The 17,479-nt window shown below is 46.3% G+C and overlaps 1 protein-coding gene across 1 annotated transcript in view; it reads left to right on the top strand.

Annotated features, from left to right (window-relative positions):
• EVC2 (EvC ciliary complex subunit 2) overlaps nt 1-17,479 on the top strand; it is a 171,505-nt gene that overhangs the window by 138,076 nt on the left and 15,950 nt on the right. Inside the window, exons 20-21 of the mRNA XM_040419112.1 lie at nt 7,149-7,345; nt 11,363-11,464. Of these exons, the coding sequence (XP_040275046.1) occupies nt 7,149-7,345; nt 11,363-11,464 (299 nt within the window). The remainder of the gene's footprint in view (nt 1-7,148; nt 7,346-11,362; nt 11,465-17,479) is intronic.

Genomic DNA, 17,479 nt, shown 5'->3' with positions numbered 1-17,479 from the left:
AACCTCTAAGGCCTCATGCACACGACCGTTGTTTTGGTCTGCATCCGAGCCGCAGTTTTTGCAGCTTGGATGAGGACCCATTCACTTCAATGGGGTGGCAAAAGATGCGGACAGCACTCCGTGTGCTTGAAAGAAAGAAGATGGCTCCGGCAGCATTCCGCAGTATCAAATATGCTTTAATCGTACCTCCAGACACAAACAGCAACGTTTCGACTGAACACCAGTCTTTGTCAAGCCTAATAACATCAATGCTGATAGGCATATATATACCCCCCACATAAAATACACACCCCGTTACATCATCAGTACAAATCAATGTATAGTAGAATACATATGTCCACATTCTAACTTACAGCTGGTGATATATCCGCCATACTCGTGTTGTTCGCCTCGGCGTTCTCATGTCTGTATTGCGCAGCCGCGTCTTAATCCATTTGCATATCCGGAAGCGTCATGCGTCACCATGGTACCCGGCGGCGCACGTGTCTCTGGCCAATAAGCTGCCAAAGGCAACCACCGACGTCACAGCCTGCGCGTCCACCCTGTGAACCTCCCCCAAGAGCGCACGTCCGTGCGTCAGTATCGTAGGTCACATGGGGTCCGCAGCCAATAACAACACAGCGCAAACACCGGTGTCATGGAACGATGACGCCTCGGTCAACGCTACTTCCTATACAGATAACAAGTGCAATCTGTATCTAAAACAAACCGGTCTATATGTGATCATACTCATCAAACTCACTGTGGGGCCCATGCCCTCAACAGTGATCACCTGATTATAGAAAAGCATCAATACAGATTGCACGTAGTCACACACAAGACAGTGATGGAAATTACATATATCACCACAGGTGTGGTACACAGCAGCCACACATAGCCAAAGTGTGAATGGTGTACCATATATACATATCCAATATATACATAGATCATCACATTAACCCATTGTCATATGGATTGGGGATTGATCCCCCGGGGATGTGTTACATATATATTAAAAACATGATGTCCCTATACTAAGAGGACAAAACAGTTACCGATATCAATCAATGGATGAGACATTGAACTCTATATTCAAGCCAAAGGGTTGTAGGGACCTAAGGGTATGGATCCATTTAAGTTCCTTTTTCCTCAGGATTCCCTTCCTGTCCCCACCCCTTTTCAAATATCCTACGCTATCAATTGCCCGAAATTTCAATTGATTTATGGAATGTTTGCATTAAATGAAGTGTTTTGCAACCGGTTTGTCGAGTGCACCTGTTCTTATTGTGCTTTTGTGTTTGTTAATTCTTTCCCTTAATTCCATCGTGGTCTTCCCCACATAGATCAAACTACATGGGCACTGTATCATGTACACCACATCAGTGGATTTACATGTATAATGACCTTTGATCTTGAACCGTTTGCCACTGTATGGGTGTGTAAAACCTTCACCTTTCATGATGCCACCGCAGTTGCAACAGGAAACGCAAGGGAAATTACCACTCCTCAGTGGTGCCAATCTTTTCTGTCTCTCGATGTCCTTACCCCCTATATCAGCCTTCACCAATCTATCACGTAGGTTAGGGCTCCGTTTGTATGCCATCATTGGGGGAACTGAAAATTCAGTGACTGCAGGCAATCCTTTCTGCAGGATCTGCCATTCCTGTCGTAGGATGGTGGCAATATTGCCGCTATCACTCCCAAAGATGGATACAAATGGAATTCGGGGGGTCTCCTGTTTTTGTGGTTTCCTTGTAAAGGTGGAACTACGTTCCATAGATACAATCTTATGTTTGGTACGATTGATCAATTTGGTGGGATAACCTCTCTTGCTGAACTTATTGCACATTTCATCCACCCTAAATCCAAAGAGGGTGTCATCCGATACGATACGACGTACCCTAAGTAATTGACTCCACGGTAGGGAGCTTACCATATTCTGGGGATGGCTACTGTCATACATTAACAAGGTATTCCTATCTGTAGGTTTTTGGAAAAGATCAGTACAGATCTTTCCATCGCGCACCTGAATTCGGACGTCAAGGAACTGCACCTCACGGGCAGAATGCATCACGGTGAACTGCAGGTCCCGGGCCCCAGAATTCAGGTGCGCATGAAATTCATCTAACTCAGGTACAGTGCCCGTCCAAATCAAGAAAATGTCGTCGATGTAGCGCCACCAGCACAGAACTCTCTCAGAAAATGTGGAGCGGTACACAAGCCGATCCTCGACCTCCGCCATGAAGATGTTTGCGTAGGTGGGGGCCACATTGGACCCCATCGCCACACCCCGCTTTTGCTGGTAGAATGTGTCCCTGAAGAGAAAGTAATTCCTCCTCAGGACCACCTCCAGGAGGGCGAGGATCAGCCGGCGCGCCCCAAGAGACAGTTCCGTGCTGGCCAGGGCCACATCGACGACATTAAGGCCATAGGAGTGATCAATGGATGTATACAGGGATACAACATCAAAACTCACAAGCAAAAACTCCGCCGGCAAGTCAAGTGATCTCAGCTTTGTCAGGAAATGGCCGGTGTCCCTGACATAGGAGGGAGCCGTGGTCGCGTGGATCCGCAACACCTTATCTAAAAAGATGGACACAGGGTTAAAGATGGAGCCCCTGCCCGACACTATGGGTCGACCAGGGGGATCCACAAGACTCTTGTGGATCTTTGGTAATACATATATCACAGGGGTGATCGGATGGCTCACACGCAAAAAGCTGTTTAGCTCATCATCAATGATTCCTTGGCTAAGAGCCTCATCCAATAACACCCCTATGATATCTGCTATATCCCATATTGGATACTTAATCAACATCTCATAAACATTACCATCTCCTACCTGTCTTTTGATCTCATCAACATATTTACAGGTATCCATCACGACCACGGCACCCCCCTTGTCAGCTGGCTTGATCGTCAATTGTTTATTGTGTTCCAGTTCAAGAACAGCCCGTCTTTCATCTTGAGACAGGTTGTGTTTGAACTTATGGGTTCCCTCAACCCTCAATTGATCGATACGTTTCCTGACAAAGCCGATATATGTTTCAACCACATGATTGTTCTGCGGTGGAGCAAACTGACTTTTATTACGTAATTCGAAGTTTTTACAAGACAGGATATTAGTGGGCGCATCAGGTTGACTGACAGGTACATCAATATTTCTAGCTGAAAAAAAGGCTTTCAATCTCAAGCGCCTAAAAAACTTTTGCAGGTCAAGCTCAAATTCGAACCAGTCCCGTGATGTTGTAGGGCAGAATGTCAGGCCCCGGCTCAGCACATTAATTTGTGCAGTGTCAAGCTGGGAGGAGGAAATATTCACTACCAAGTTCATCATTTCCGCTGTCCGCGTCTCGTTATTCTCCCCTGTGTATGGGTGGAGGCCTCTATCGGTATTGGGGGAAGGGTTCTTGTTGGATCGGTGGTGTTTCCTACCACCCCTTCTATATCGCCCTCCCCTCTTTTTCTGCTTGGGCCTAAAAAATTAGACGCACCTGACTCATCAGCGGAATCAGATTCACCAGTGCTGAAGCCAAATTTGCCTTGATCAAAGCGTTTACCCCGTCTGCGTCTATTAAACCTTTGCGGTTGAGATGACTGCCAGTTGTATATTTTGCCAGACTGGTAATCATCTAAATCTCTATGCCACTTATCTCTCTTGATGTGTTCCACTTCCAACTTATGTCGTGAAATGTGTTGAGTGGTCTTTTCTTTGTATACCGTAAAATCCTCAGCACTCATAAGGTCCTGGATCTGGATTTCCAACTCGGCTGTAGTTTTCTTCAGGTTGTCCACCTCTTTCTGCAAAAAGTCTATGTTTAATAACATTAACTCAAAAGAATATTGATTATTAATTGCTTCAAAGGCTTTACAAAAGTCACCATTAGTGGGAAATAAATTGGGGCGAAGATTAATGTCTCATCCATTGTTCAATGTCTCATCCATTGATTGATATCGGTAACTGTTTTGTCCTCTTAGTATAGGGACATCATGTTTTTAATATATATGTAACACATCCCCGGGGGATCAATCCCCAATCCATATGACAATGGGTTAATGTGATGATCTATGTATATATTGGATATGTATATATGGTACACCATTCACACTTTGGCTATGTGTGGCTGCTGTGTACCACACCTGTGGTGATATATGTAATTTCCATCACTGTCTTGTGTGTGACTACGTGCAATCTGTATTGATGCTTTTCTATAATCAGGTGATCACTGTTGAGGGCATGGGCCCCACAGTGAGTTTGATGAGTATGATCACATATAGACCGGTTTGTTTTAGATACAGATTGCACTTGTTATCTGTATAGGAAGTAGCGTTGACCGAGGCGTCATCGTTACCATGACACCGGTGTTTGCGCTGTGTTGTTATTGGCTGCGGACCCCATGTGACCTACGATACTGACGCACGGACGTGCGCTCTTGGGGGAGGTTCACAGGGTGGACGCGCAGGCTGTGACGTCGGTGGTTGCCTTTGGCAGCTTATTGGCCAGAGACACGTGCGCCGCCGGGTACCATGGTGACGCATGACGCTTCCGGATATGCGAATGCATTGAGACGCAGCTGCGCAATACAGACATGAGAACGCCGAGGCGAACAACACGAGTATGGCGGATATATCACCAGCTGTAAGTTAGAATGTGGACATATGTATTCTACTATACATTGATTTGTACTGATGATGTAACGGGGTGTGTATTTTATGTGGGGGGTATATATATGCCTATCAGCATTGATGTTATTAGGCTTGACAAAGACTGGTGTTCAGTCGAAACGTTGCTGTTTGTGTCTGGAGGTACGATTAAAGCATATTTGATACTGCGGAATGCTGCCGGAGCCATCTTCTTTCTTTCATGTATACTATATGGCCTGATGGATCAAGGGCCTATGGTGAGGCTGTTGCATTGAAACAGACGCATTATCGTGAGACCGCACAGTGCTGCTTCTACACTACTATTTGCAGCACTCCGTGTGCTGTCCGCATCCGTTGCGCCGTTCCGTGGTCTGCAAAAAAAATATAACCTGTCCTATTCTTGTCCGTTTTACGGACAAGAATAGACAGTTAGGAAAAGAGAAATGTAGCAGCTCTCACCTGCCCTTCCTTTAGTTGTGAGCACGGATGGCCCGTGTCAGGTGCGGGCAGCAAATGCAGAAAAGAAGTTGAGAAAAATCCAGCTCCACTTTAAAGGAATGTGCGTTTATTCAGCTTGCGGTTAAAAACTTATCCATGAAATACAAAAATTTAGCAGTCTTGCCTACATGTTTCGGGCTACCAGAGACATTTCCAGCCCTTCTTCATGATGAAGGGCTGGAAATCTCTCTGGTAGCCCGAAACATGTAGACAAGACTGCTACATTTTTGTATTTCATGGATAAGTTTTTAACCGCAAGCTGAATAAACGCACATTCCTTTAAAGTGGAGCTGGATTTTTCTCAACTTCTTTTCAAGAATAGACAGTTATATCAATAACTGTCCGTGCCGTTCCGCAAATCGCGGAACGCACACGGACGCTATCCGTGTTTTGCGGATCCGCAAAACACACAATGGTCGTGTGCATGAGGCCTAAGGGAAAGAATCATTGAATTATTACAGAAGGTTGAGGACCAAGAAGGACAGTTCTTGGACTAGACGAACACCTATGGCTTTAGACTTTACTGCATGTGGTGTGGGTTTTGTTGCTTCTGGTGCCCGCCATACTACTGGGATGGACTGGCCATCTGACATGATACTGTACCCCACAGTTGGCATTGCAGAGAAATATTGAGGGTGATTGCACACCTTTGGTCATTTGGGAAGATTGCATGTATCTATAGAAAGACACTCTGGGAGAACTATCATAGGAACCTTTGGGAAAAGCTTACTCTGTGAATTACTGGAGAACTGTGCCTACTGCTTGTTTTTGCACTGTAACACCCATCATCCACTCAGTAAAAGAGAGAATATATTTGTGCTGTAACTAAGCCGGCCTGGTCTTTTGGTCTCCATATCTGATCTGGGTCTTCTGTTTTCCTGTTTTGCACCCCACTGCTCATCTAACATCAAGGGTAGCCACCACCAGACAGGAGGCCCCAAAATCCAGGGAGTGCCCTGAGTGAAAGAAGGGTTGCGCCCCTTTTTGCACTGCACACCAAACCTGGCAGATCAATGGAGAAAGTAATAGTCACTGTGAGCATTATAACTACCCTCATTGCCACCACCACCACTCTCTTCCTCTCCACCTCCTCCGTGCATCCCCTGTGGGCCTACAAACACACTCTGACAGGTTAGCTGAGCTCCAGGGTGGACATACCTCCTCTGCAGCTCGGGGACTCCTCACGTGCCACAAATGTGCCACGTCTCTCGTTATGCACGTCCAGTGCACCACTCATCAACTGCTAATCTGCCTTCAGCAATCAGTTTCCCTTTCCTTATCCTCAAAACTGACCAAGTCGCCCCACTTGTGTAGTTCTTTGTAGGCAGTGTATCCAGTGTTTGTATAGGAGGAAGGATAAATTTCCATATTGTCGGCGACAGATGGAACGGGCCCCGTCCCTCTCCTTCTGACACAGCAAGAGGAGACCTACTCTGCCCAATGCCGTCACCAATAGGATTTGCCAGTTTCTCCTTCATAAACACAGACCACACTGGCTGCCAACAACTACAAGGGTGCCCCCAGGCTTATCCATACTTGCACATACCCCCTCATAACCTTCTGCCTCCCTCTCCGAACGGGGTGCCTCATCCCCTGTCAGCCAATCCCAGACAGATCCTGCTTTCGGGGGATCTCTCAGGAGTCCCGGCTACCATGGCCAGCAATGGACAGGTGGACAAGTGCTGCTCTGGTAATTTTGCTGGAGGGGGAAGGGGGGCAGGCATTTTTTCTTTGCCAGGGCCCTCTCTGCAGTCTGTATCCGTAATTGGATTACGTGTCTGCGATTGGATTATGTTATCCCACAGAGATCCTCCAACGCGTTCCTGTCTGAAATAGCAGAATAATACCTTGTCTGATTCATTTTTTTCGCTTCATAAATTGCATTACCTCCCATGTATCCCACAGCATAGAACATGAGCATTTATATGGATATTTATTTGCCATGTTGTGCGCTGCCTGACAAATAAATGATAGCTAATCCTGTTTGACATCAGCTGCTTGACACCGTGCCATCTCTTCTTCCCCAGGACATCCGATTGGCAGCGTATCTGTCTAAACGATCCATGATACCGGAGGCAATGCTGCAGCGAGTCCTCAGCCTATTACTTCCCTCCAGCCCCGAGAGTGAAATCGCTTCTCTCGTATATTCAGTAGGTCATAAATATTCAGACAGTGTCACCGAGACTGACAACGGCGAGGATGGGGCTGACAGCTGGAGGAAGAGGTAAGCGCATGGCCGCCCCCGCTGGAAAAATCCAATTGTGTTATATTGTTGGGGTAAAAAAAAAAAATCTTTCCCTGGTCTGATAACCGCATTACCGCTCCTCGTGATTCCTAACGAGAACTGATAATTGTCCGCCTGTTCTTTCCTCTGGACATTAACTTTGAATCGCCCTGTTACTGATGAGCGTAGACTAAGTACTGCCCGTGTTATTACCGCGCATTGCTCGCCTGTTTCCCTTGCTCGAGGGATAGAGCAAGTGACAATTACTGTACATCCAGTCATTCATTCTGCTGCTGCACAGATGCTGCAGAGTTGATTTTGCACACGTCATGAAACCGTAATATTCTCTTTTTACTTTTACATAGGATTGTTGTCATGTCTGTGTTAGGCTGGGTTCACATCTGCACTTCGACAGCAGGGGTGTATCTACCATAGCGGCAGACCATGCGACTGCTAAGGGGCCCGGGGCAAGAGGGGGCCCAGTCTTACTTGGGATCATCCCCTCTTCTACTGGGGGTGAAAACGTGGTCAGGACTCTACCAGCAGGCATGCTCAACCTGCGGCCCTCCAGCTGTTGTAAAACTACAACTCCCACAATGCCCTGCTGTAGGCTTATAGCTGTAGGCTGTTCGGGCATGCGGGGAGTTGTAGTTTTGCAACAGCTGGAGTGCCGCAGGTTGAGCGTGCCTGCTCCAAAGGAACAACTTTTAGCAAATGAGGCAGTGGAAAAAATGGGGGGGATGGAAATAGTTCCTAAAACAGTCATGTCAGTAGAGGTGACAGGTCCTCTTTAATTAGGGCATGGCTTGTGCTACCCACAAATCCCTCTCTCCTAAGATAAAGTAAAAAACGAAAAAAGACTTGGTATAGGTCCTACCTCCCGGTTAGATTCGAACCTGCTCCCTATGACTGACCCAACCGTTGGGTCGGTCATAGGGAGCAGGTTCGAATCTAACCGGGAGGTAGGACCTATACCAAGCTATTTATTTATTTATTTTTTACCATTGTCACACAGTGTCCAGTCTTTTTTCTTTTTTTTACTTTATCTTAGGAGAGAGGGATTTGTGGGTAGCACAAGCCATGCCCTAATTAAAGAGGACCTGTCACCTCTCCTGACATGACTGTTTTAGGAACTATTTCCATCCCCCCCATTTTTTCCACTGCCTCATTTGCTAAAAGTTGTCCATGTATCACCTGGTGGGTAGTGCCGCCAGCTCTCCCTTCTGTCCCCTCAACCCCGATTTAGACAGTCATCACATGTCCCAAAACCTGCTCTCTCTTCTGACCCCCTCTCCATTCCCTCCTTACATTAACCCTAAACCTGCCTTCCCCTTTCATACTTACCATTCTTGTTGGTAAATTTGAGGTATTTATGACCCGCATCCGGGGACACGCACTTCTGGAGGGGCTTAACCCCCCCCCCCCCCCCCTTGACCCAGGACCGCCCACATTTTCCAGGATTGTGTCTGAAAATTCGGGACATTCCCGGCAAATTTGAGACTGATCTTTTTGACAAATGCATGAGGCTTGCGACGTGTGTCAGAGATAAATGTATTATTTGTCCGGACTCATGGTGCTATCTCATAGTTAAACCTAGGTAAACCTCCTGAGTGCTGACCATGGACACAGTTGGAGATCCCGCAGAGGATTCGGCTCTGCTATGTCTGTCTGTGGTCTCCAGTTTACCGTTCTCTAGCTTTGCATTGTGTCAGTGTAGTAATGAATGGTTCCTGACCCACTGCATATGTTCTGAGCAGATGCACCAGGAATGAAGTTCAGGCGACCTGTGGCTTTATTAATGAGGATGAAATGTAATTTGTAGAGCGGGCCGTGATGGTTGGAAGCAGGTGATCAGCCCCCATGTAAACAGTAACCTGAATAAGAAGATTCACTGTAGTTATTTAAAGGGGCTCTCCACTTTCAACAAGGTTTCCTTGATAAGATAATCCTTCCCTTCAGCGGAAAACCAAGACAGATGTGTGACATTTTTCTGCAGCACTGCCACATGGGAAAATAGGTATTAAATAGTACCCGTTGTAATGTACATGTGTAATGACGGTCAGGTCCTCCGGAGCGAGAAGTACTCTCTTTTTAATAGCTCTCCACTGTGGCCAAGAGATAAGATACTAGACAGAGGACCACATTGCGTTTTAAACCATTACACACGCTTTTGTAACGCAATGTACAAAATAATAAACTGCGAACTGTTATAGAAACATAGAATGTGTCGGCAGATAAGAACCATTTGGCCCATCTAGTCTGCCCAATATACTGAATACTATGAATAGCCCCTGGCCCTATCTTATATAAAGGATGGCCTTATGCCTATCCCATGCATGCTTAAACTCCTTCACTGTATTTGCAGCTACCACTTCTGCAGGAAGGCTATTCCATGCATCCACTACTCTCTCAGTAAAGTAATACTTCCTGATATTACTTTTAAACCTTTGCCCCTCTAATTTAAAACTGTGTCCTCTTGTGGTAGTTTTTCTTCTTTTAAATATGCTCTCCTCCTTTACCGAGTTGATTCCCTTTATGTTACACAGTTTGAAAACCACAAAAACAAAACTGCCCCATATGAATATACACATATAACATAGGTTATGGACACCTTCAGTGCAATTTTTTTATAATGCCATTTTAGGCTAAAAATCATTTTTTCAATTGGTTCCTATTAAAAATTTTCAGCAGTTTTTGTGATACATGTGGTTAAAAATCAGTCTATTTGCAGACTGTTCCTCCTCAGTTCTGTCAGCTGATGGCTTACCGTAAGTCAAGCCTTATCTCTGATCTCCTGACCTCATAGAAACACAGTCAAACTCTTATCAGTTTGATAAGGCTTCACATGAGCCGTGGCGGACCTGCCTACAAGATGGAGAGAGAGGAGATATAGATCCTCCTCTTCCTGCTTTACTTCTGTGGGTGACCCCAGGGGGAGGGTAACATGGACTTCTGTGCATGTCCTCCCTCTATGAATCACATTGCACACTTGCTCTCAGATTGTCCCATGTGGGCGTCTTTTATATCCGAAAAGGAGTGACAAGATGAGAGCTTTCCCTTCTAATTACCTCTCTGCCTAATTAGACCGTTTACCAGCGTCTGGATCTTGGTGTAAAATAAGTCAAACAAACACTTGCCCCTCACACACATAAACATCAATAATTGTATTCTTAGGGTACTTTCACACTAGCGTTTTTCTTTTCCGGTATTGAGTTCCGTCCTAGGGGCTCTATACCGGAAAAAAACCTGATCGGTTTTATCCTAATACATTCTGAATGGAGAGCAATCCGTTCAGGATGCATCAGGATGTCTTCAGTTCAGTCACTGTACGGTTTTTGGACGGAGAAAATACCGCATACATGCTGCGGTATTTTCTCCGTCCAAAATTCCGGAACAGTTGCCGGCATGCCGGATCCGGCATTATTTTACATTAAAATTCCTTTACGGCCCTAAGTGTTCCGGAAAAACGGATTTGGTTTTGCGGTCTGCGCATGCGCAGACCTTTAAAAATGTGAAAAAGATAAATACCGGATCCGTTTTTCCAGATGACAACCGGAGAGACTGATCCGGTATTGCAATACATTTGTGAGACGGATCCGTCTACAAATCGTATCCGTTTGCATCCAGATTGCCGGAATCCAGCGACGCTAGTGTGAAAGTACCCTTGTCCTGTCATTTTTCCATGAAATGTGCTGCAATTGTAGAAAGGTGATAAAATGTAAAAAAAAAAAAACACATTATGTATGGTATTACCCTAATTGTACTGATCCAGCAAATTATTACATTATTTACGCCACATGGTAAGGAGACGGCCATATACATATTGCCTTCCTACATCATGCCTGCAACACACCTAACATTAGCAGTGCGGCATCTCATTTCTCCTGCACACAGCAGGGGTGAAGACATCTTTGTCTCCTCTATTAATAAATCTAGGGTGCAGCGTAAAAGGATTAGGGGTTTATCTGAAGGACAGATACAAGCAGCATGCCTTCTTATTTCTATTCTGTACTCCAGGAAGCAGCAGGAGCTGTGGACGGCCCTTGAGAAGAGGATCAGGGAGGGTCTGGTGAACACCGATGAAGACAAAAGTCCATTATCTGCAAGAAAGAAACGAAGGTGAGTAACAAAGCAGCGGGCTTTAATCACAGGTTTAGTATCCATCATTCCTGTAGTTGCTCCTTAGCACTGTATGTAGACAGATCTTTCTCCAATTTAGGGCTGTATTACACAACAGATTGTCTGACCAATCATTGGTCAGATGGCCAATTACACACGCAGATCTTTTGTTATACTGATTGGACAGATATTGGTCAGATAATCTGTTGGTGTAATGCAGCCCTAAAAGGGGTTATGCCATGGAATGAAAATCAGCCATCCTATAGTACAGGGATGGCCAACCTGCGGCTCTCCAGCTGTTGTAAAACTACAACTCCCACCATGCCCTGCTGCAGGCTGATAGCTGTAGGCAGTCTGAGCATGCTGGGAGTTGTAGTTTTGCAACAGCTGGAGAGCCTTAGGTTGGCCATGCCTGCTATAGTACATGACAAAACTAGAACCAGCCTTGTACCTCACATGGATCCAGAGATCTCCCTATTCGTTGTTACAAGTGTTCTGCTAGATTTATTTTAAGCGGGTGTGTCCTTTCTGCTGCAACTCTCTCCCTATTGCAACTCAGAGGACATGTCCTGTCTGCTGCAGCTCTCTCCCTATCACATCTCGGGGGCATGTCCTTTCTGCTGCAGCTCTCTCCCTATTGCAACTCAGAGGACATGTCCTGTCTGCTGCAGCTCTATCCCGATCACATCTCAGGGGGCATGTCCTGTCTGCTGCAGCTCTATCCCGATCACATCTCAGGGGGCATGTCCTGTCTGCTGCAGCTCTATCCCGATCACATCTCAGGGGGCATGTTCTTTCTGCTGCAGCTCTCTCCCTATTGCAACTCAGAGGACATGTCCTGTCTGCTGCAGCTCTATCCCGATCACATCTCAGGGGGCATGTCCTGTCTGCTGCAGCTCTATCCCGATCACATCTCAGGGGGCATGTCCTGTCTGCTGCAGCTCTATCCCGATCACATCTCAGGGGGCATGTTCTTTCTGCTGCAGCTCTCTCCCTATCATGGCTCAGGGGATGTGTCCTTTCTGCTGTAGCTCTTTCCCTGTAACTGCCACAGCCTCTAACAGAAGATATGCCTTATGGCAGTTGAAGATTTAAACTGAGCGCGTGCGACCGCCTCAGTGAGGTGGACAGAGAAGTAAGGAAAAGAACAAAAAGCACAGATACATTTTATTGAACAGAACAGCTCGGTGGGCTATACTAATATCCCCACTTGCTACCCACTGCCACACACAATCACCAATAGTAGAGCATGCCCGACAATGACTGGCCACACCGTGGAAGTTGATGGCTTGTACCCAGAAGCTAACCATCTGTTACCTTTCGCATAGCCAGTTGCTGACGCGGGTGGCAACTTAAAGGGATATTCTTATGAAATCACTATAGGATCAGTGGGGGTCCTGACCTCTGGGATCCCTACCCTTCCTGAGAGTGAAATGGTCATAGAGTTGATTTAGCGACATTGCCCCTGTTGCGCCAGCCACCCCTCGTGCTGAGAACTGAAGTATGGCCGCAATCAAGTGAACTTGGATGGAGACATTCTGCAATCCCTTCTGTCCTAGGATCAGTGGGGTTCCCAGAGGTCAGATCCCCACTCTTCATAAAGTGATTGCATAGCCTTACGAGAAGCCATCATGGGATGCACTAATTATACTGAAACGCGTTGCCATTGGAATAACATATACAGGAAAAACAACGTCATCCTTTCAGATAGAATTCTGCTAGGGCAGGAGGAGGATTTGTAGTCCTGCCCTCAGCATGGTGCAGCTTTGCTGGCGGTGTGGTTCAAATTCCTGCCAGCTTTCTATCATACTGTACTATAATGGTTACGCAGGATCATTGCACAAGGGTATATTCACACAGGGTGTAAAATGCAGATTTGCAGTGGATTTCACCCTTTGCGTAGCACAGGTTTGGCAGGATCGGGACCACACTGAGGATATAGGGCAAGGGTGCAGATCACAGTATGTTATGGAGGAAAATCTTACAACTTGCCCATCTACTATGTGTGCCCAAAACAATCTGGCATGGAGATGCATACCAGCAACCGGCCATGTAGCTGTTGTGGGCTTGATTAAAGGGGTTGTCTCAGCTGTACAAAGGGGTTGTCTCAGCTGTACAAAGGGGTTGTCTCACTTCTGAGAAAATTCAGGATTACACTGTGCCCTGTCAAATGAATGGATGACCATGTAATACAGGTCCTCCGAAGTAGGAGCCACTCTTTATGTTATCTATTGGAGGGAGGACCTCCGACCTTACCCTTTATGTGCTGTATACTGAGGATAGGCCATAAATATATTTTCTTGGATAAGCCAGGCTCGGACTGTGCCATCGGGGAAGCGGGGGATTCTTCGGTGCGCCCCCAGTCTCCTGCACCCAGAGATAAATAGGCTACTTTCACACTGGCGTTTTGGGTTTCCGTTTGTGAGATTCGTTCAGGGCTCTCACAGGCGGTCCAAAACGGATCAGTTTTGCCCTAATGCATTCTGAATGGAAAAGGATTCGCTCAGAATGCATCAGTTTGCCTCCGTTCCGTCTCCGCTCATCTTTGGAGGCGGACACCAAAACGCTGCTTGCAGCGTTTTGGTGTCCGTCTGACGAAACTGAGCCAAACGGATCCGTCCTGACTTACAATGTAAGTCAATGGGGACGGATCCGTTTTCACTGACACAATGTGGCACAACAGAAAACAGATCCGTCCTCCATTGATTTTCAATGGTGTTCAAGACTTATCCGTCTTGGCTATGTTAAAGATAATCCAAACGGATCCGTTCTGAGCGGATGCAGACGGTTGTATTATCTAAACGGATCCGTCTGTGCAGATCCATGACGGATCCGCACCAAACGCGAGTGTGAAAGTAGCCTAAGATGGAGGAGTAATTATTTCTCCTTTCTCAGGAGAGATAATTATTGTATCCACTAGGTGGCAGTATCGCACAGTGATGCAGCCTCCTACTGGTGTAAATTGTACAGGAGGCACCGCAGTATTTTCTAAACTTCCTGGCTGCTGGCAGTGAAGGAGGAGAGAACATGTCTGGCCATCCTCCTGCCCTCCCTGCTGTCAGAAAACTGGCTGCTGGAGAGAAGGACTCCTCTGCGGTGCTGGGCTGATTTCTCAGGTGTGTGACAGTAGTGAGCTGTAGGAGACTGGAAGGGGGAAATAGGGGATTTGTTTATAGCAGACACAGATCTATGAATGTGTGCTGCTCTCTGCAGAGTTCAGAGTGGCATTGGGGGGACTCTTCCCTAGGTCCCCCCAATGCCTCTGCTTTAGCTGCACCCATCTCTAGATGCCCACCAATGTCCCCACTCTAAATGCACCCCTAATATTGCATCTTTTCCAGTTGCCCCCAATACCTCTGCCCCAGGATCCCCACTATTATCCTGCCTCAGGTGACCCTAATGTCTCTGCTTCAGTTATGACCCTCCGTTCGTGCTCACGTTGCTCCTCTAGCACTTTTACTTGGGCTTTGTTAAAGGTTATGTACTACAAAGGGGGTTGGACTTATGCCCGAAAAATTCTGCACAGCGCATCACATTCTCCAGTATTGACACTAATGGTTTACATGGTGGTAATGATGATATTCCGTACTTACAGGCATCACTGCTGCCATGTAAAGAGATACTGGTGAAGGATTTAAAGGGGTTGTTCAGGTTTTCAAGTTATCCTCTCCACACCATAGAGCATAACTATATGATTAGTGGGGTCCGATTCTGCAACCCCCTCCCCCACCCCACACCACCCCCACTGATTCCAGGAATGGGTCCTGTTCCCCCTTTTTGATGGTGTGACAGGCTACACATGCGCTGCTCCATTCATTCTCTTTGGGAAAACTAGAAATAGCCAGCGCTGTACTTTGACATCTCCAGCGACCCCATAGACTAGAGAATGGATAAAGAGGCAGGGCATATGCTCGACCTGCCACTCAATCAAGAAGGGGGATCAGTGGGGGCTCCAGCATTCAGACCCCCACGGATCACTTAGTTATCCCTGATCCTGTGGATAGAGGATAACTAGAAAAGTGGACACAGGCGCTTTAACAGGCGAGCATTTCTATTTTAGTTTGACACATATTTTGGGCCAGATTTTTAATATTTATTTTACTTTTTTTTTTTTTTTTTTTACATCCAAAGAAAACCTTTAAAGATAGGGAATGTAAAAAGGTCCAACAGCTATGACACAACAGGTGATAAGTGCCTGATTGATGGGGATCTGACTGCTGGGACCCCCATGATCAAGGGAACGTGGTTTTAAGACCCTTGTGTACATAGATTGGTGGTAATGTAATTGAATGTCTCAGGACCCCTTTTTTCATGATCAGTGGGTGTTCCAGCAGTCAGACCCCAGCAATATGATATGTATCACCTATCCTGTAGATAGGCGATAGGTCATTATGGTAGGACAACCCTTTTAATTATACTGTAGATTATGTGCAATCTGAGGAGGTTACGATTTGGTAAATTTCATGCCAGACATTTATGCTTAAAGGGGTTAAAGGGTTTGTCTCACTTCAGTAAAAGGCATTTATCATGCAGTTAATACAAGGCACTTGCTAATGTATCGTTATTATCCATATTGCCTCCTTTTCATCACATTATACACAGCACGTATCCATGGTTATTACCACAGTGTAATCCAGCAGTGGTGGCCGTGCTATAGGGAAAGGCTGGAAGTGCTCATAGGCCAACACCTTTCCCTATAGTGTGTAAGCACGGCCACCGCTGCTGGATTACACGGTGGTAATAACCACGGATACGTGCTGTGTATAATGTGATGGAAAGGAGGCAATATGGACAATCACAATACATTGTAGTGAGTGCCTTGTATTAAAGGGTTTCTGTCACCAGAATTAACCCTAATGTCAGCTAAACCTAACTAGTCTATTCCTACTTTTATCTATGCCCCCGTTACTCCAGAAATATAACTTTTATAATATGCTAATTAGCCTCTAGGAGCAGGGGGGGCGTTGTTCCTGCTCCTAGAGGCTCCGTTCTCCCACCTCTGGCCGCGCCCTGCTACCCTAGATTGACAGGGCCGGCCAGCGTTGGTCCCGTTCAGTATTTGGCGCAGGCACAGTGAGTGAAGGGCGCTCGGCGGCTTCCTCACTGCGCCTGCACCGAATACTGAACGGCGCACAATTTCCCCAGGCCTCAGGGCTGGCAGTTGGAGGTGAAGGCTACCTGGCCCTGTCAATCTAGTGTAGCAGGGCGTGGACAAATATGGGAGAGCCCCCCCCCCCCCTCCTAGAGGCTAATTAGCATATTATAAAAGTTAGATTTCTGGCATAACGGGGGCATAGATAAAAGTAGGAATAGACTAGTTAGGTTCAGCTGACATTAGCATATCGCTAATGTCAGCTAGCTTAATAGGGTTAAATCTGGTGACAGAAACCCTTAAACTTTCTCTACATGATAAATGCCAATTGCTGAAGTGAGAGACAACCCCTTTGACCCCTTTAGTGTGCTACACGTAATAGGGCTGGGCATAAATATATTGGTGTGTGCATTGCTTGTTTCCTATGTGTGATTGGTGTGTGCTATATATGTTCTGTGTATCAGTGGTGTATGTGCAGTATGTGACATATGCATCAGTGACATGTGACCAGGGCCGGTTTTAGACAAAATGTGGCCCTAGGCAAAATCAAAAGTGGGGCCCCAAATCTTGTAATAATGTGCTAAAAACACAGTCTGACACCTGACACCCCCGCCGATCAGCTGTTTGAGCAGACTGTGCGTGCTGTTCACTACTGCTGTCCCATAGACATGCAGCGGTGAGCAGGAAGAGAGAAGGGAGACTGCACATGCGCACAGCGCACGCCGTCTCCTCAAACAGCTGATCGGCATGGGGAGCCGGGTGCCCCTACAGTACCCTAGTAGTAATAATAAAACCATAATGTCCCCCTGTAGTGCCCTCCACTAGTTCCAATATATAATGCTCCCCCCCATAGTGCCAGTATATATATATATATACACTGCTCAAAAAAATAAAGGGAACACTTAAACAACACAATGTAACTC

This window comes from Bufo bufo, chromosome 2 (assembly GCF_905171765.1).
Source record: "Bufo bufo chromosome 2, aBufBuf1.1, whole genome shotgun sequence".
Classification (NCBI taxonomy): Eukaryota; Metazoa; Chordata; class Amphibia; order Anura; family Bufonidae; genus Bufo; species Bufo bufo.
This window is presented reverse-complemented; position numbering and strand designations above follow the sequence as displayed.